The 20,432-nt window shown below is 40.7% G+C and overlaps 1 protein-coding gene across 2 annotated transcripts; it reads right to left on the minus strand.

Moving 5' to 3' along the window:
* Nucleotides 1-198: 198 nt before the first annotated feature.
* gpr101 (G protein-coupled receptor 101) lies at nt 199-3,859 on the minus strand. 2 transcript variants are annotated; one of them, XM_072396409.1, is made up of 2 exons: nt 3,538-3,859; nt 199-3,425 (listed from the first exon to the last, which is right to left on the minus strand). In XM_072396409.1, exon 2 carries the CDS (start codon nt 3,093-3,095, stop codon nt 1,761-1,763), a length of 1,335 nt encoding a protein of 444 aa, XP_072252510.1. In that variant the 5' UTR covers nt 3,096-3,425; nt 3,538-3,859; the 3' UTR covers nt 199-1,760. The 2 variants fall into 2 exon arrangements, with proteins under 2 accessions (XP_072252510.1, XP_072252511.1); XM_072396410.1 differs by having other exon boundaries at nt 199-2,093; nt 2,316-3,859.
* Nucleotides 3,860-20,432: the final 16,573 nt, after the last annotated feature.

Here is a 20,432-nt window from a genome sequence, read left to right on the forward strand (position 1 = left end):
TGAAATTTTTAGACTAATTTAAAAACTACATTTGTCTTAAACCACAGATTCCCTTTAAAAAAAAAAAAAAAAAAAAAAAGACTGACACGCTGAAACAGTCCTAAATAGTTGATTCCTGGGCTAAAAATGTGTTGAACAAAAAGTTCCACTTTTACAGACGGTACATGTAATTTAGTTTTATTAAACAACAAACTGCATTGAATTATTGAAACTCAAAAATAATACAAAAGCACAAAATGAATCACAAAAGTAGGTGGTTCTAAAAGACATCATCTGCTGTAATATACATCGCTCTATACAGAGAGTTTGGCAAACTTATATGCAAGTTTGATTGTCAACTTTGACACTATAGTTTGGATTTCTCCAGTCACCTGTTGAACTAACTGAGGTTCGTAATGACGGCAGGTTTAAACTTTCACTTCGGATTAAGAAGAGGAATGATACACCAGAAACGCCCAGGCTTGGTTTGCCGAACATTTTTCCCCGTTTCCCATGAAGTATAAAACTAGACAAAACTGAAAATAAACACACTTTTTAAAAAACATTATTACGTAAATCATGACAAACATACAACCCTTATGTAAATACATATCCTATCGGTGGCTTTAAGCATTTTTTTTTCTCAGTTCTACTAAAAATACTGTATCAGGAGTTCATCTTTACAAATCTACACGCTCAATGGAATGTAAGAAAACTGTTACGTAAGCTCTTCCGGCATGCGGCCTACATGAAATGACCGGTGGACAGACCCACGTTAGATTTTTAGCGCACCTTGTTCTTGTTGTGCTGTGGTGTTTCAACAAAAATACTCTGCATCCTCAAAGAAAGGCGGCTGTTACAAAGGCAGCAAATACTGAGTCCAAATTTGGCACACTGATATAGGAGGAGCTACAACATCCACAGTTAAGCTTTAGTAAGGAAACAAAGACAAGTAAGTTTGGCCATCCCATCATTAGGAGGGAGTCACTAACACTTATGTGTTCTGTAACTGACAGGCACAATGAATCAATAAATGTTCTACTTATTTATTGAAAAGGCGCTTCAAGACTACGAAGAGTTACTGCACCACAGAATGTTTTCACACACTCGACATAATTCAAACACCGAGATGAGCACTACAGTTTTTTTTTCTGCAAGCAATACCCTGAGTTCATAAATTGCAAATGAAGGTTGCTTGCACAAAAGGACAATACACCCTGCACCATCCAGCACACACAACGAGATCATCACACAAAAAGATTTAAAGGAGATGTAGCCATCAGAGATGTCTATGGCCTGCAATTAAGATGAACTGATCAGAATGACATAGCAATGGTTTTTTTTCTGTATACAGCAAGGCTTAGAGTGATCAATTACAGTTACAATGTTCAATGGCCTATTAAATAACAGTAGCAAGTATTCTATTGCATACATTTAAAATATTAATGATGGATTTACAGAGAACAGAATGGCAGCTACACTGAGGGGTATGTATAGCCCATGTGGTAACTCTTAAAACTGCATTATTATACTAAAAACAGCTTTTTTTGCTAATGAAAATAAATAATGCAACATTAACTTGACCATTTTCCCCTGGAGATATATTTGCTCACTTGCTTAAAACAAAACAATATGTGGGTGGTTAATTAGCAAGTGTCACTGCAGAGCCTGCAGCTTTAGGATAAATAACCCTGCTGTAGACCCATAAATATGAACATACTGAATGACCAACTCTTCAAGTGAGAGCAAATATGTTCTATCGAATTAATGCTCAAGGCAGCTCATGTGCTTTGCTTGCTGTGGACAGGGAGCTCCCTCTCAGAGCTGACGCTGGTGGAGGTGGTCTCTTTACGGCTGTCCCTTGACTTTCTCTCAAAAGTTGGAGAGGATGACGTTGTGCACTCTTCCCAGGTTTGCAGAGGGAAGACTCGAGCAGCCAGACTGGGGAGGTGGGGGTGAGCACCGGAACGTCCCTCTGTCGTAGTGAAACAGCTCTCCACGGCAGAGCTCTGGTTGGGACGACCCTGTTTGCAGAGCAGCCCACAGAGCAAAGCCAGGAATTCTTTCCTCACACTACGATGCATGTAACCATAAATATATGGGTGTAGGCAGCACTGTAAAAAGAAGAGCACAAGGGCAAGGGAGGATAACCATGGAGGCACAGCTGCTTTGGTGCTCATAGATATAGTATTCAGAATGGTGTAAGGGCCCATGCTGAAGATATATGAAGCCATGATCACAAAAACGACTCGAGCTGCCTTGCAGTGGTAGTGGAAACGTCTGTGTCTAACTCGAACAGGGTACCTTCTGGCTGTGGGGCCATCAGATGCACTGACCTGCTGGGGGTTGGACTGCCGCTGTGGACTGCTGGAACTCTGGAAGTCTTGTGGACAGGGCTGGGAGTACGATTGTGTTTGTATAGGGTGCACAAGAGCATTCTGCCTCCGGGCTGCTCTGAACACCATCCAGTAACATCCAAGCATGATGAGCACAGGCAGCCAGAAAGAAAAGGTGGACACCACAGCAGAGTAGGACAGGCTCGAGGACCACACCACTGCGCAGACCTTGTGATGCCGATCAAAGTCAATGGTCCCCCAGCCATAGAGGGGAGGGGTGCTCTGGATGAAACTCAATACCCATGTGCAAACAATCAGGTTGGTGCCCAAGTGAGGGGTCATGCGGGTAGGGTAAGATAGAGGGTGGATAATGGCCAGATAGCGATCCACAGAGACAACTATGATGGTGTTGACCCCAGCAAATGCAAAAAGATGCATGAGAACCACCAGAGCCTGGCACAGTCGAGCATCCAGGGGCCAAACACCTGGCACGGTGGCTGCGATGGCAAAGGGCATGACCAATATGGTCTGGAGTAGGTCTGCCAAGAGGAGGTTGAGGACAAAGCGGTTGGCAACATGAAGGAGCTGAGGCTTTCTCTGGAACACCAGCAGAACGACCACATTCCCAAACAAGGACAGGCACACAATCAGAGTTATGAGCACCATCTTCACTACACTGTTGACTGTGGAGGACCAGAATGGGTCCTGACTAGAGCTGGTGAAACCCTGAGGAACACCAGTGAAATTTGTGCCCATGCTGGGTGCCTGAGAACTTGACATTGTCTGTCTGACATCCACCAGAGTGTTGACACAAAGTCAGGTTAATCCCATTCTAATCAGGAGTGAAAGCCAGTCCATTTTGCTTTCTAACGTGTGAGGACCAAAAGCTGTTGTGTTCCTTGTTTAGTGGATTTCAGGAGCAAAATTCACCGAGCATCTCCCATTGTTCAGAAGCTGTTCATAACTTGACACATCATCCCTAACATGTGAAAACTGTCCATGCGTTTTATCCACAAGTCGCTAAAGATGACCATCACTGATTCTCTGCTCATAATGATGAATCCCCGAAGGCTTCGCCCACCGAACAGGCCCTCTTCTCGCAGCTCACATCTGCAGAATGAAACATGGAATTTGGTGACGGCAGATGCCACCAGCGTCAACAGCGGATGTCCACAGAGCGACAAATATCGCGGATTGCTAATCTGCAATTGATGTATAATACCTTCAAATGAGCGATGCGATCGTTTGCCAAATGATGCTCCCTCCCCTGCGCTCGGTTTTCATCGCCTTGCTCCCATTTCAGCCTCAGCTCCAGTCAGCGGCAGCGGGTTTTTTCACGGCTCAGCAACGCAGCGTGTCTTCACCCAGCGGGGGTCTCTCATCCAGACGAGCTCGTTTCTCCGTCGCTGCTCTTTTCGGATTTCAGGGCGGATCAGACATTTATTATTTCATTATCAGCTTTGATTCCTCGTCAACAGTCTTAGGCTACTTACAGTCGGGTCCTGTCTCCGATGTGTCAGAAAAAAACAAGGACACCTGCACAGAAATCTCCCCCGCCGCTGGAGCTCGGCACAGACCCCCTCCCACCCGTTTTCCCCCTGTTGTTATGAATGTGTTAGTGCCTTTTAACATCCTGCATGACACATTTCAAGCACGGTGAAGGCTCTAGCCTGAATTTTCATAAATATTTGTTAGAATGGCAGAAGACACCAGTGTGAAGGCTAAAACCTGATGCATTTTCAAAGATAATTCTTAATAGGATCAATACAAAACCAATTAATCAGAAAGAAAATGTAATTTAGTGTTCTTTCCCATATCACTAAAAGGTAATTTATTTAGCATTTGTAGTAATGGCAAATCTCCTTGGTAACAAGCCATCAGATTCCTTCTTCTTCAAATAATTCAATTCAATTCACTTTTATCTATATAGCCCCAAATTACAACAAATGTCATCTCAAGGCACTTAAATAATATAGTCCAATTCCAGCCAGTTGGAGTTCAATTTATTGTAATCATAATCCAATGATATCCAATTAATTCATTACAAAATAATCCAATTCATTCATATAGAGCCAATTCAAAAACAATATCCTAGCTAAGAAGACCAACAGATTGCACCGAAACTTCTCTTCAATCCAATCTCCCATCCTGAGTGTGCCTGAGGCCACTGTGGAAAGGAACGACTCCTTTTTAACAGGAGGAAACCTCTAGCAGAACCAGACTCGGGAAGGGTGGCCATCCGCCAGCTGCGGTTTGAGAAGACAGAAAAGAGGGGGGAAATAATAGGTTCTGATATCTGAGAGCAGCTGAAAACATGATAGACCTGAAGTCAGCCTCCATTGCAGACATCTCATAAGATCACCAAGCTCTGGGTTTGGAATCAGATTCAAGTTTTTGTTGCTCTTCTCCCTATTAAAAAGAAAAATGTCAGTGTCAGAACTGTAGCATAGAATAGGCTGATTTGAGTCCTGATGCATAACAAAATCAGTTGGTAAATGACCATTTATGTAAAAACATTTATTTGTTTATAGTAATTCATTTTCTTGTTTGTTTTAGGAACTGTAATACATTTTTTAAATATCATATCACACTGACTTTCTGTACAGATCAGTGATATAACATAATGCACATAATTTACTTCAGTAAAAGTTTTATCATAGAAAGTAACAATCGTTCCTTACCTGTAAAAATACTCCACGACAATTCATACTCTGGTCAAAAATTGTAGTGTAGTATACTACAATTTGACTGTAGTTGAAGTATTGAGGTAAAAGTGCTGTTCTGGTCTGTCTGACTGATATATCTGACTGCCTCATATAAACTCCTCAGACTACTACTGAAGCAACACGTCAGTATTGTAGCTGCCAGATGGGAGCATACAGAACTAGAGTTTAACATACAGGGACACCATGAATTGTTTTTGGTCCAAAAATAGATAATTTGAATATTCATTGATATAAAGCTAAGTTTAAAAGATAATTGAAGTTTGTTGTGTAAAATCTGCATCTTAAAATAATTGTGCAAGCTGTCAACAAATATAAAGAAGTACAGTACTTCCCTCTGGCATGTTGCAGAATGGGAGTCTAAAACATTAAATTAGTATATTCAAATAATGTGCTTTAAAGCTGTATTCAAGTGCATGTGGTTGTAACTATTCTACCATTCTGATGCAGATGTTGTTTTCCCAGTTTTGATAACAACTTGTGTCCGGAGCATAATGCATAATATAATGCGTCATGAATAATTCTCCAGGTTTAATCTGAAACTCCACATTAACTTGTATCGCCTGTCTGCAGTTCTGCTGATCCACACCAAGCTTAGAAAACCTCAATCAATTAAAAGAGAAGTAAATGTAGTAGAGGAAGAAGAAGAAGTGGAAATTTCCAAATGAACTATTCCCAGATGAACTATTATACTATGAATATTTGTGAACACGTTTTACCTAACTCACAGGCTATTCAACCTCTGAGAGTATGAGGATATTTCAGTGGTTCTTTTGAACACAAAATTATTCAATATTTAGTGTTAATAGTAATTTAGAAATCCTTGCTTTGGTTGAAAAACATGATGACAGTGATGATAAATGCTCTTGTTTGAATACTGCTGGACATTTGTATAAGCCACCATTTTCACTGCTTTAAACACAAAAACTGCCTCAACATTTTAAGCCTTTGTGGAGAAAAAAAAGACCTCATTGAGATGCACAGAAAAGAAAAGGAGCTCTGCATTGTGCAATCCAATTAGTCTGTGGCTTACATGGCCCACTAATCAACACTCATAATTAGCCATTTTATTTCAAGTCTTTGCTCTAGCCTAGCTATCAAAAACCCCTTTGATGTGACTCTCGAACACCCTGTGTTTTAGATTGAGATTGCAAATGAAATGCTGGTGACCACAAAGGGGTGGGGAGATGTTTCCCTGTTCTTATGAATGGCCTCTGGTTCAAAGGGAGACCCACAGGCCTTCTGTCTCTTGGGATTATTAGACACGCTGTACTGTATGAATGTTCACAGTGGCCTGAAGTGCTGATGCCTCTGGCTCTGTCATTCACTTTCCCTCTCATTTATTGACATGTGTGAGCTAACAAAGTTAACCACACAATGGGCACCAGTGACTGGCACTACAAATTAAAATTCTATTTGATTTAAATAAAAAATTTTGGAAATTGCACAAGTATCTACAAAAATCTTGTCTTTCAATTTTTACAAACAGACTGTAATATTTCTAATGAATAACCAACTTAGAAACCTTTAAAAAAACAAAAAACCTTTCTATATAAACCTTTATATAAATATATATATATTTATATATGTTTAATCTTTTTTTATTTTGGCCACTAGAGGGCAGGCACACTGCAAAACTATCTGATACACTGATCTTGGGCATATTACCTTATGCAGAGTGTTATGGCTGACAAAAGTGCAAATACAAATAGCACACTGTCTGTGGAGTTACCTTCGTGTTTTCACTTATAAAAATGGATTTCAGTTGGGGTGGGGGGGTCAGTTTAGCAACATCTGACAGGAAAAGGCCATGCAGAGAGGACAGTGGGTCAGTGTGCAGGTATGTTTACACACCATTCGATACTAAACCTGACCGACAGACATATTTTTTTTATAACATATTCCAGCATTGGTCTTGCCCACAAAATCACCAGTAAGAAAAACATTTGGACTTACATTTTGATAAGTTGACATTGCTCGTCTAATTTTTACCACTACATGATAAACACACAAAGGTGATTCCATATAATTTAAGCCCGGTTTGACTTATTTCTCCTAGACTATATTTTGAAAGTTTCTTTTCGTATTTTGTGCTACTAGTGTGCAGAAAGGTACAAACACAGTGACACTGCTTGCAAACAAGTGCCTACAGACCACTGCCTAAAAAGTAGTTCCCAAAAAAAATCTAGGTTTTTAGCTTGATTTTGAGTCCAACTTGTCTTTAACCTACTATAACATGTTAAACACAGAAAAAAATCAACTATGTTGAAAAAATGAGATATTTTACTCAAATTGAAGTATCACAGAAAAAGAAACTATATGTTAAACTTGTACTTCTCAAATTCCATGATACAGGACTCCAAAATAATAGTAAAATTGTTTTAGGGCAGGTCATTGAAGCTTTTTGCTGGTATGTTCGCTATTTGAATCGTTTGCAAATAGTGCCCTACTGTTCCCTGGCAAGGCACCAGGTTTGTGGCTTGGTAGATGCTTCTTTTTTTTTTTTTCTTCCTTGAATCTCTCTTATTTCTCTGCTGTTTGATTTGACTCACAATTACTGAAGCTGAGAAATAAGCTAAGCTAGACAACTCACAACTTCTTCATTAAATCAGAAATATTGCTCTTTGAGTAAATTGCCAAATTTAAGTAATGTGTTTCCACACCAATGTTTAAACTAATGTCTCAATATGTTTCGTTTCACAGAAAAAAGGGTAAATATTTCGTTGTATAATGCTTCATCATGTATCATATAAAAGTGATTATGAGTTTTATCATTGACGTTCTTGTGCATTCTGACTAAATTGTACAACCATGCTAACTGAGTCCATGCTAACTAGTTTTGCTTGACCATTGAGGTATAGAATATACAAATATTATTGTAAGTTTAGGCTCTTTGTAATCACAAAACAATGCGGTCAAGACATAATATCACTTATCAAAACATACAAAGTCCACCCTTATTAATTCACCTTATTAATTAATGTGAACTTTACCGCAGCCCAGAATCTGTGTGGTGAGATGTGGACCACATCCTAACATTTACTACTGCTGCTGGTATGATGCGAGCCATATGATGTGCTGCTGCACTGCACTGCTGGTGTGTCCTGGCCGAAGGTGATTTATTCATATACACTCAAAAAGGTTGAGACACTGTGTAAAATGTTAATAAAAACTGAATGGAATGAGTTACAAACTTCACAAACCAGTAATAAACCTCCAAACTGTATCAAGTAATTATTGTAAGACATTTTACAATTAAGAAACCTATTATATCTTGGATTTGATGGCAGTTGGCACAAGGAATGCAAAAGGTAGGAAAAGTACTAAAAAGAAGCCAGTCAAGAAGGAACTTGACTGGGTATAAAAAGAGCGCCATAAAGAGGCAGAGTCTCTGAGAAGTAAAGATGGGTAGAGGTTCAGAATAATGTTCCTCATCCAAAAATTGAAAGATTCCTTGAATTTTTCTTAATCTACCTGGCATAGTATCATCGAAAGTTTCCAAGAATCTGCAGACGTCGCTGTGTACAAGGGAAAGGGCCAAAAACCAGTGCTGGGTGTTGTAATCTTCAGACCCTCAGGCAGAAATACATTAAAGATAGACATGGTTCTGTTATGGGAATTACTGCATGGAGGGAGATCATTGTCTGTATAGACAGTTCACTGTGCCATCCACAAATGCAGGTTAGAGCTCTATGGTGCAAAGAAGAAGCATATGTGAATATGATCCAGAAACACCACCATCTTCTCTTAACCAAAACTCACTTCAGCAAAGTGCTGCTCAAAGTGTTCTTTGGTCAAATTAATCAAAATTTGAAACTCTTATTGGACACTGATGGTAGTAAAGATGAGCAGGACCATCCAGCTTATTATGAGCTCTCACTTCAAAAGCCTGCATCTCTGATGGTATGGGGTTGTGTTAGTACCTGAGGAACTGCCAGTTCCATATCTGGAAAGGAAAGGAATAATCAAAGCTGAAAGGTATATACAGGTATTAGAGCAACATGTTCTATCCAGATGATACCCTTTTCTGGGATGGCCTTGCGTATTTAAGCTAGACAATGCTAATCCATATACTGCCTCTATTACTACAGCATATCTTCATTGTCGAAAGGCCTGTAGTCCAAATCTTTCTCTAACTGAAAATATTTGGTTCAACAAGTATTGTCGAAGAACCAGAGTTGTTAAAAAGAGGAGGGGCTGCTACACAGTGGCGAACATGGAACACTGTCAACATGAAATTCAATATTTTTCTGAAATCTCACTTTCAGAGATTGATGTTTTCTGTTCTATTGTGAGTAAAATGTAGGTTTTCAAATCATTTCACTCATTTTATAGCAAGTCTTGAATCTGTTTGGAATTGAGGTTGTGTATATGATCCAATTCACATACCATAATCCTGTTTCAAATTAGTCAACCAATCAATAAACAAATCAAGAAATAAATAATGGAGATACTAATGTTATTAAGAAGAGAATGCAATGACTCTCAGTCCATACAAACCCCATATTTAATTATAAATAGTATAGATATTACATATCTAATACTGAAAGTGAAGAATTTAATAGTCTTATAAAAAAATATATACTCCTTTAATAATCTAACATAAAAAGTGCAATGCTTTAATGGAGGAAAAAAGAAAAAATAAACTGATAGAGTTTCACACTTAAATAGGTTAATTGGCAACAGACTCCGACGTAAAGATGTGAAGGGGTTCAACCCTCTGCAAAAGACTGCATAGACATTTAGGTCAACAGTGTAAGAATAATGTTTTTCTATGTAAAATAGCAAGTAATGCTGATGGTGCTGCACTAAAAGCAAACACTTGTGGAGTGGAATTCACTTAATGGGCTCACGAATCGTCTTAAAAACCGCAGCCAGCACATCGCAGCATCTTGATGCAAGTTTATACTCTGTCGTGCAAAGAAAAGCCACATTTAAACAAGATGCAGAAACGCTGCCTCCTTCTCTGGGCTTCAGCTCATTTGAGATGGGCTGAGGCAAAGTGGAGGCTGTTCTTAAACGCCAAATCCTTACAGAGTGCGCAGAGGTGATGCAACACAGGGTAAACATGTCCCAACTTTTCAAGACATGTTTCTGGCATTAAAATCAAAATGAGCAAATGTTTTTCTACAAACAATCATATTTCGCAGTTTCGACATTTGACATTTATATTTCTAATCAGTAATGAGGTTTAAACATTTTAAACGATTTCATTAGTTTTTTTTTTCATTCAAGCCAAACTACCCAGCATTGGTGTAGTTCACATACTCACACACATACATTCTGTGTAATGAATTTGCCATGTAATCATTCTTTTCACCACAGGCTCTGTATTCCAGGGAAGGATATAGTGAATATTTTTCTGTGGTTCTAGTGTTTAAACCTAGCAGGATGCAGACAAGCCTCTCACAAGCCTCTAAATCATTGTTATCAGTCACAGTCAACATATTGTTATATTTTCAGGTAATAGTGTATTTTTTCTTGTTGTGGTTCCATCCATCTATTTTCTATACCCACTTAGTCCGTCGGTTGGGTCGCGGGGGGCTTGGGCCTATCCCAGCGATCATTGGGAGAGAGGCGGGGTACACGCTGGACAGGTCGCCAGTCCATCACAGGTCCACACGGAGACAAACGAGACAAACAACCACACACGATCAGACACCAGTTAACCTAACATGCATGTTTTTGGACAATGGGAGGAAGCTGGAGTATCCAGAGAGAACCCATGCATACTTTAACTCCCAGCCAGGAGTTAAACCTGGAACCCTCTCGCTGTGAGGCGCTAACCACCACACCAAACACCACCTGTTTGATAGTCACACCATATTTGATCAAATATGGTGTGACTATCAAAAAATGGTCAAATATGGCCAAAAAAAGAGAAAAAATATGTAAGGTAACCAAAGTTTTTTTTTTAACAAAAGGGAAGTGTATAGTGACATAAAGTGCCTATAAATATTAGTACAGTCCTTAAATAATTTGTGTATTTTTGTCATAGCATGGAAAACCTAACTTAGTTTCTCAGTCAGGCTTCAAATGGCAATATGTCAAGTTTACTTTATGAGCTTATGCGGAGGTTTAGGAAAAGTGCAGATTGTGTTGGGTTAATCTTCCTTCAACAGTGAAATTGAAAGGTGCTTTCCTTACACTGGCATTTTTCTTCGGCATGCCTTTTCTTGTCATAGTATTGTATTAGTGCCACATGTATTAAGTGAGAAAGTCTCACTCCCATCTGCACAAAAAGGTGAATATGACGCAGTGGTTGAGATGAATAAGCATTTCATGTTTGATATTAAAGAGATTACAAGGAATGTAAAAGTCTATGACAGAGATTAAAAGATAATATCTCTCAATAACTCAAACATGTTTTCTCACTAATGCCATAACCAGATGTTTGAAGTAAATCAAATAATTTTTGTCAGTAGATCACACTACATACAAAAAAGTCATCATGTTGTGTAATAATCAACACTATTTGATCTTTAGATATCACAATAGATCAGTTCCTGCCTGGTTCAGCTTAAAACAAGATGATAGCCTGGCAGCAAAAGCTTAACATCACCCCACATATTTGTGGATTTATTGATATTATTTGTTCAGGATTTTTGGGGGATTTTTTTCTTGTAGCCTTTATTTGAAAGTACACAGACAGGAAAGGGGTCAAAAATAAAGGTGACCGACATGCAGCATAGAGACTTGACTCAAACCTTGTCCGGTTGCATCAAGGAGCTTCAGCTTCTGTATACGGAGCGCTCACTCAACCAGTTGAGCCGTCTGACCCGATATTTTAATAATTTGAACTGACTGCAAAACATGAAGATCAGCAAAAACAATGTCATCTCATTGCTGCAGCGCAGGAAATGCTCCTGATAAATAATGAATACAGGTTTGACTGAAAGGAGGAAGAGAGGATCCATCAGGCTTTTTTAATTTTCTGAAACTGAGAGGCTAGTTAGCATTAAATCACATGTAATGCAAATCTTTTTGGGTCTAATGATGACCTTTCTCGCGTAAGGAATTCAGCGAGTTCCTATGCCGAGGAGAAACCTTCCAACTGAAACCTATGCACACGCATGAATAAGAAAGGCATTGTTGTAGTGAGCAACTGCAAAAAGAAAAATCTCTGTAAACAAACAGATGACAAACAGATTGAGAGCAACCATCACAGCACTGCTCTCTAAAGGGAGCCTTTCATTTTATTGCACAATAGTAGTAGTTTCCGAAGCCCAAACAGTTTAGAAGTAATTACTAGTGTTTTCCCCAGAAGGTGATTACTTTGCCACACTTGGCAGCCATTGTCACCAGCCATGCACCACACTCATCAGTCCTACAAAGGGGAGAAGTGCTCGACTGATGATGAGCCTTCTGTGGCTTGGGCAGAATTTAAAAGTACTTGTATGAGGCTCTTTCAGGAGATTAACTTGCAATAAGGGCTACCTGCCATGGACACATTCCCTGTATTCATGGTGCTGGCACAAAGACTTTTTAAGAGGGGCACAGCTGCATGAAAGCAATTGGTGAATGGGGATAATAGTCACAAAAGACAACAAACCTCAAGTGTAAAGAAATAAAGTGTTTTTTAAGATTGGAGGCTTCCATTCAGTGCTAGACCATTCCTTCTTTTGACCATTGAGGATCCGGCCACTCCACCACCCAAAGCCTCAGTCTAATTATTTTAGGACAAGACATGTTATGGTGCAAAGTGGCAAAGAGAGAGCACTCCGGACCAAAGTGCGCTTTAATTCAATCTCTCTATTTGACAGATTCCCCTTCAAATGGACGTCACACACCAGTTGACTGGCACAATCAGGAGGCTCCCGGCAAGGCCCTGGGCCCTTTAGGCTGTGGTCAGTAACACAGAAGTTGACAATATAAGTAAATTTAGAAAACAAAATAAGCAAATTTCTTATTCAGTTGTGCATTTTGCAGGAGGATATAACAGTGTAAGAGAGGCTCGGTTTATTTTTTGGTCTGTAAGTTGTGGAAATCTTCAAAGGCAGATTAGACCACAGCCACGGGGGCCCAGCCCTGATTCCATTCATTAAGCAGAGAGAGAGGGAGAGACTGCATGTGTCCTTGCTTGGCTAAATGTGAAAATTGCTCATGCCATTATTTCAGATGAGAAAGTGGGAACTGAATGGATTTGCTTTAATATAACAGACATGGGATACCACATACAGAGAAACAGAGGGTGGGCCAGACTTCTTTGCTTTTGCTCACACAGTGGAAAGGCCCTGACAGGTGTGCTTTTGTACGCGTATGTCTATGTTAGGGTGAGGCAGATTGTGTGTGTGTGTATATGTGTATGTGTTTGTGTGTTTGCACGTGCGTTTGCGGACGTGAATAAACACAGACATGAGGTGTGTGGGTTTGTGGGTGTGTTAAGCTTTTCCACGTTGTGCTGCCACTGCTTGGTGAGGAGAGGGGCCTTCTCACTTCTTCTTGGTCTGATCGTATAGCAGGCCAGAATTCAGTGCTGACCTTCTCAAGGCTCAGACTAAATGATATTTCGGTGGAGAAAGAGGGGGGAAGTGAGTGTGAGTATGTGTGTAGGGATAATTTACTGGTTTCTAATTGAGAAAAGAGCCAAAGTAAAGGAAAAAAATATTATTCTAACTGCCATTTTGTTGCTCTTTCGGTCTGGATTAGTTTCAAACTGTGCAAGAAAGTCTTCAAAACCAGCTTACACCTCAGCTATCTGGTAAGAGCATTTCATTTGTCTACTTATATGTCTGTTATCATTCCATTCATATTTTTCAGCTGTACAAACTCTAATAGAATATTAGGTTGGCTGTATTTAAAATGAATGATGGGTGGTCTTAATTAAAAGAAAGCCTATCTTGCTTCTGACGTCCATATACCAGCTCCTGCCTACATAGAAACTTGGCCATGCAAAAGCATGAGCCCTTCAATTTTGATGTCAAAGCGGTCAGTGCTTTGAGTAACTTTTGTATATATACATATATATATTATTTCTGGCTAAACTAATCCTTCAGTAGTCCTGCAAGAGACTGATGTGGTTTTAAATATGACCAGTAGATGTCAGGATTTGACTAGTAATGATGCCCGTCCGCCCACCTCCCCTCTACTGGCACCTGAGGGGGAAACTTGTGAGTGGCCTACACATGGTGTGACAGCTTCCCCAGGAAGCTCTAGTGACATTTGCCTCACTTAATGACACAGGCTAATTAATCATTAGCTGTCCCAGAGGTATTGCTGTTAGAGAGGCTTTGTCGTGCCTCTCCCCAGTAGGGGGTCCCAGCCTCTACATGTTATGTATGCATAACTGCCTCATCCCACGCAGCAACATCTTAATTCTCACCCGTTTAGCCAGTTTGAGTGAACTACACTCGTTCTTTTACAGCCCTTCATCTTGGATAAAGAAACATCAGCTGAGATATCACCTTCATTTTTCTCAGCTTCTTACTTGCAACATCGGGCCTTGGCATTCCTTTGTGAGGTAGGGCTTGGCCCGTGTTGTGATTGCCAGCAGTAGTGAAGACGATTAATTTTATTGATGGCTGATTGAACTGACAAGGAGATTGGGGGTGGGGGGTGGGGGTGGGTGGTTGATGCATCAGTGGTTTTAACAACATCATTTTGTCAAGGCCCAATGGACACTTTCACATATCAAATGCATGTAACATTCGTACAAACAGTATTCAATTATGTTTCATTGTTCTTGATTTCTAAGCAAATGATGATAACAGTTTGGATTATAAGGTGCAATCGGGATAATTTCCACTTCCCAGAAAATGTAAATGTTTAATTCAGAATCTACTTTCGTAAACCTGAGGTGATAGAATATTTTATTAAGTGTGTATATGAGCTCGCAGGGCCATGTGGGTTATGAGTAATTATCTCCCGTGTTGTGAAATCTTCTTTGTACAGTCAGTAAAATCTTTTATGAAGTATGGAAAAAAGATGTGTGCCCTCTGTAGATGTTTGCGCCCTCCAGTATCATTACTGTCCCACCACCCACTGATTTTCAAGGTTGGTCTTGGACATACTAAACCTATTTGGCACGTAGTGAGAGCTCTAGGTGATGCGTGCAGGTTCCCTCCTCACACCAGAGAGAAGTGTGGGTAAGGGAGTATGTGCATGAGGCCACTGGGGTCGCGTGCTGATGAGGGCCTTGGCTGCAGGAGGTCTTTGAAAAATGTTAGAGGTTTTGGGATGAGACTCAAGGTACCCTTGGGATACCATGATCCCTGACACCTGCTCGATGACCCTCGCGCTTTGTTCTTTGACCTGAGAATGGTGTGTACTATGGAGTTATAGAGGCAACCACACTGCTTATCCAAAAAAGTTTAATTTAGGCACAGTTTGCAGTGTTGAGTCATCAAAAAATACTGTCATTCACCACCATCTGTATCAATGACAACCATTACAAAATTAAGCACTGACACCATTTATTTTCTTTTTGATAGGTATGTATCTTAGTAATATATGTTGGCATACATGCTGCTACATTGCTGCTGTCATATCCTATTTTTGAGTTTTGTCATTTCATGTAAACACGAAAATTATTGATATACAAAAGACTATTTGGTGAAGCTTCAGTGGCACTGCATTTTAATTCTACTAGAAATAGAACCAACACTTTTCTTTGCTAAACATAAAGTAACTCAAGTTTAGATCTACAATTGTGAGACAAAGCTGAAGCAAACAAGGGTCCCTAAGTAACACCATCTTGCAAAGATGAGAGCTGCTGAGATCCATTTACATGCTTTTATTGTTGCCACACTATGCCACCTTGATGAAGTCCTTTGCAATATAATTTTTCCAGTTACATTCAAAATCTTTTGTGCAAGACATCTAAGCCTTGACCTTACAGATACAGACTCCATATTTTCCACATTCCTAGCAGGAGGCCTTTGCTCACGAAACATGAAGAAATAACAGAAGTTTGCGCTCTCTGGCTACAGAAGTGTCTGCTGAACCTTTAAGATGCAAAGACAGATCTGCTGCCGTGCTTGCCTTCGTCGTATGTCTTGAAAAACACCGGGGCGTGTCCCTCCTCTGGGAGTCCCATCGACAGGCCTAAAGTGATTGCACCACCCTTTCCTCCAAAACCATCACTGTTCACTGTCATCAGCACACGTGCATATACCCACTCCTACAAACACACACACACAAAACAGGGAACAGCCTGTGCAAATGTACCTGACAGTGGCAGCATTTGTGCCCGGGAACATATTTAACAATGCACACTTGACACCCATCCCATCTCAGCAGGAGGCCACAGGAAACAGATGAGGACTAGTCAGGTTGATCAGGAAAACTACAGCCTGCCTATACCTCTACAGCCTGCCTATGCCAACATCTGAGCTTATTAAGAATGAATCAACATATTTTTTTTGTAGAAAGGAGTAAGACAGACTTGAAAGAGCTTATACTACGAAGTCAGTGGCGGAGCGAGAAAGGGGAGGGTAATCACTTGTCGCTCAGTGCAGTTTCCTCCTTTCTTGATTTATAAAGGGGACAGCCAGTCCTCCTCCATCTATCAAGCTTTGCGCATAACATTACCTTTTTCAAGGCCGTAAGTTCGTACTCAAACGTTTAAGATAACTTAGTTCTTACCTATTTATTGTGCCTAAAAGTGAAGCAAACTTTTCCGCTCAAACCCTTTGCAGTCGCAGCCCTTTTGAGGGTATCACGGGCGGAGCTTAGAATTTCACGTGATTCTCTATCTCCAGGAACCCCGCAATTACATCTGGCACAACTCTGCATGAAGTAACGCTTTATAAGCCTTTGTGCATCACGGCTTTGAAGAGCGGCGGCCTTCTATAAGTTTGCTTTTTGTCCCCCACACCCTCTGTTGTACAGCCCCCCCACTCTTCCTTTAGTCTTCCCATCCCCCAGCTTGGGACAGAAGACAGAATGTGATGTGTCGTCTCCCTCACCACACAAAGCCCCAGTGCATTGGACACACCTTGGACAGCACAAAGGATGAAAAGCACGACGAGGCTTGGACACGCAAGACCACGCTGCCAAGCCCGATAAAGACGCTTCAAAAGTCGAGCAGTGAACAGTGGCCTTCTTCTGTTCTCCTCTCTTCTTTTTCTTCCCAGGGCCTTGCAGTGGGAGGAGAAAAAAAAGAAAATGAAAAAGAGGTTGACTGAGTTAAAAAATATTTTTGTCTTCTCCGCTTTTACCCACAGGAGACCTTTGAATGTGATTTTTGGGCAATGTTGTGTCTATAGCACAGTAGACAGCATAAATGTGCGTGTAAACACCTAGATTAACATTTGTATGTCTGCTAGTATGAGCACAGGATTAACCAAAAACATCCCAGCTTTGAAGCAGGCGGCCGATAAATAAACTCTGCTGCCCCATCTCCAATCCCCTTGTCTCTTCAGACGTCTGCTTACAGTGGCAAATCACAAACTATAGTGAATTCAACCATGCAGTCTGGAAAAGAATACCATTTTATCTCCATCTACATTTTGCAGAGACGTATATTTGCTTAAAGTTTGTTCACAAACACTTTTTACAATCATTAATTCACATATTACGGACTTGAATGTGTTTTTACACCCGAAAAAGACTGTCTGTGTTCTAAATTTAATACAGTGTTGCCACAGGTTACATTTTCTTCCTCTTCATTTCACCCTTCTAGTATATAAAATTGTCCAGATATCATAAAACATGACTTTTCACCGGTAGCTCCCTCCTCATTCCTTCTGCTTCACTCTCTCTCCATCATTGCCTCATCGAAACAGATGGCGTTTTATGCTGGGCACAATCAGGACTATTCAGCGTCAGGCTGGGCAGGCCCTCCCCACCTGCGTTCAGCCCAATCATAACCTAATGAACACATTGGGAGCAGTCTGTTCCAAATTACTCCCAGTAGGAGACAGGGCCACAGGTAACCCCCCTTGCCATCACACTTTGCCCCTTCCTCCACACCTCACCTCCTTTGCAACAGTTGCCTTGCCCACCCGCCTGAACCGATATTGGCTCCAGCGCTCAGACCCCAACTTTTACTCTTAATCAAATCAAGATTCATATCTCTGTGCTGTCAGCATTCCAACACAGCTCAGGGAGGCTGTGTGTGCAGCAACAAGCGGATAAGTTACATGTGGGGAGATGTGGATTGACAGCTAAAGTGTTTATATGTTGGAACTGAATTGGTTTTATTTGATAAAGCTCTTAAAGTTGTGTTTTTAGTATAGTATGTATATCTGTGCTTTTAGTATTAATTGTCTTCGCACCTGTACAGGCACACACACACACACCCACACACACATGTGCATACATGCACACACTAAGGAGCATTCAAGTCCCTGAAAAAGCTTTGGTGATATTTACATCTCACCCATCTATGAGCATTATCAGCATGTTTCCACCTCTTCAAAGGCCATCATTCATGCATCAGTGTTTGGATCAGCTGCACTGTTATCTCTGTTTAAGCCGTGGATGTCACATACACAGTAGGTTCTGCTAGCACAAAAAAGAAAAGATTATCTGCTTGTTCCTTCTAAAAGGCCTGATTACTTGTATGGTACTGGTCGCTGAATAGCTTTTTTACTGTTCAAGTATGTTGGTACAAGCAAGGAAGAGTTGTGTACTGTGAGCAGTTGACATCAGAAGTGTGCTGTAGCTAAGAGCCTCTGACATTCTGATACACCCTCCAACATCTCATGGGACAAAAGACTGGAACCAGGGCGCCTGCGTCGTCATGACCCATCAATTGCCATAGGACCTCAGAAACCGCAGGCCAACTAGCAGCTGCTATATGGGTGTCCATCACTGGATTTGACAGGAGTTCTGCCCCTCTGGCTGCCCTTCTTCACTGTCCCTCTGGTCAATCTACACCTCAATTGGCCTTGCGCTGGTGGGTGATGCCTACTCCTTCTGTTGCATGTCAAAAAGAGCCAGGAGCCACAGAGGAAGTGCAAATATCCTCTAATGGCCTCGATCCAGATGGATGCGCCCATGACAATAGGCCCCCGTGCCTGTGGTTTGGGTTTTTTGTCAGTGAGAAACGCAGAGGCCACCACAATAACACAGCAAAATTATGCATGCAGGACAAGTACCATTGACATGTTAAAGAGCACTGCCAGTTGCTATGATAATTAAGTTAGCTCATTCCAAGGCAGAGAGCTCTTGTCTCTTAAACATGTCTTTAAAGGCACTTTGGATACATAAGACTGACTTTAAGACAATGGATATCTAGAATGAGAAATAATGAATTCAGTGGGTCACCATTCCTCTTCCCATTTGCTTAACATAGGGCTATAGATCTTGGAGTGAATGCTGCTTGATGGGACTGCCTGTAGAGGTATTTGATGGGTTTTGCTTTCTGTAACACAGGAGATTGACACATTCTATGATGTCCATATGGATGTCGTAAGGATAACACAGATTAAAGGACTATGAAATATTCACATGGCTGATCTATTTCACGGCAGTGACAAACAATGAATTCTCCTTGTGGAGGCATGTGGGCTTTAACTAATGCTCACAAGTATGAGATTACATTCTGTAATATCACACGTGCCATGGGTGAAGACTGACCTGTTTAAGCAAGCAATAACATCAATGGCATCCTCTCTGTTCAAATTGCTTTTAACTGGGATGTTTGGTTACGTCAAGGGGTGTCTGATCTCCCTCTGCCTACATAAGGTCTCATTGAGAGTGACCACTTTGTGTACAGCTGGGACATGTTTGGCCAGTAAAGTAAAACCAGGAAGCCTTTGAAATTTAACCAAAGCCTCTTCGCTGAAAGGTTGGAAGTTCATTCTTATTTGGAGACTCCAAAGCTTTCTCTTCGGACACACTCAGCTGGGTCAGAGACAGCGGAAGCCAGTTTTCTTCTTACATTCATGCAGCTGTAAGATGAACCAAGAGTCAGTTAAAGTGTCAGTAGTGCAGTTTTTTCTCTTTAGATATGCCTGTGCCTAGATGAAATTTGTAGCTTGTGTCTCTTTTACAGTATTTCAGCCTTTATATGAAGAATAGGTCCTCTTCTGTGGTCAGTTTATTCAATGCAGATGTGTGTGCATGAGCCATGTATGCACTACCACTTTCATTTTCATAATTTAGTTAATTGGTGCCAATATGCCACGACAGACAGGCACTGAGTATAAAGATTTTAAAATGCGACTCTTGCACTTTCAACGCATGTCCTCTGTGTTAACAAGATTCTAGTTAATGGTTCTGCTTTTATGGTGGTGGCCGCATGTATAATTAAGCTGCTGTTGTATTTGTCATAAAAATCCCCAGGGGTGCAGGAAATCTTGCAGGAGCCATTTTTACTTTGAGCAGTGGAAAATTAAAATCGTCAAACCTCACACTGTTGTTTTGACATCATTCCAGTGTTTATGGATTTTCCTGTGTGTGGTTGAGGTTTTTGTAGTAAGTGCCTTACCTTGTGTTTGTTGGGGGA

Source organism: Leuresthes tenuis, unplaced genomic scaffold (genome assembly GCF_036924035.1).
Source record: "Leuresthes tenuis unplaced genomic scaffold, fLeuTen1.0.hap1 SCAF_11, whole genome shotgun sequence".
Classification (NCBI taxonomy): Eukaryota; Metazoa; Chordata; class Actinopteri; order Atheriniformes; family Atherinopsidae; genus Leuresthes; species Leuresthes tenuis.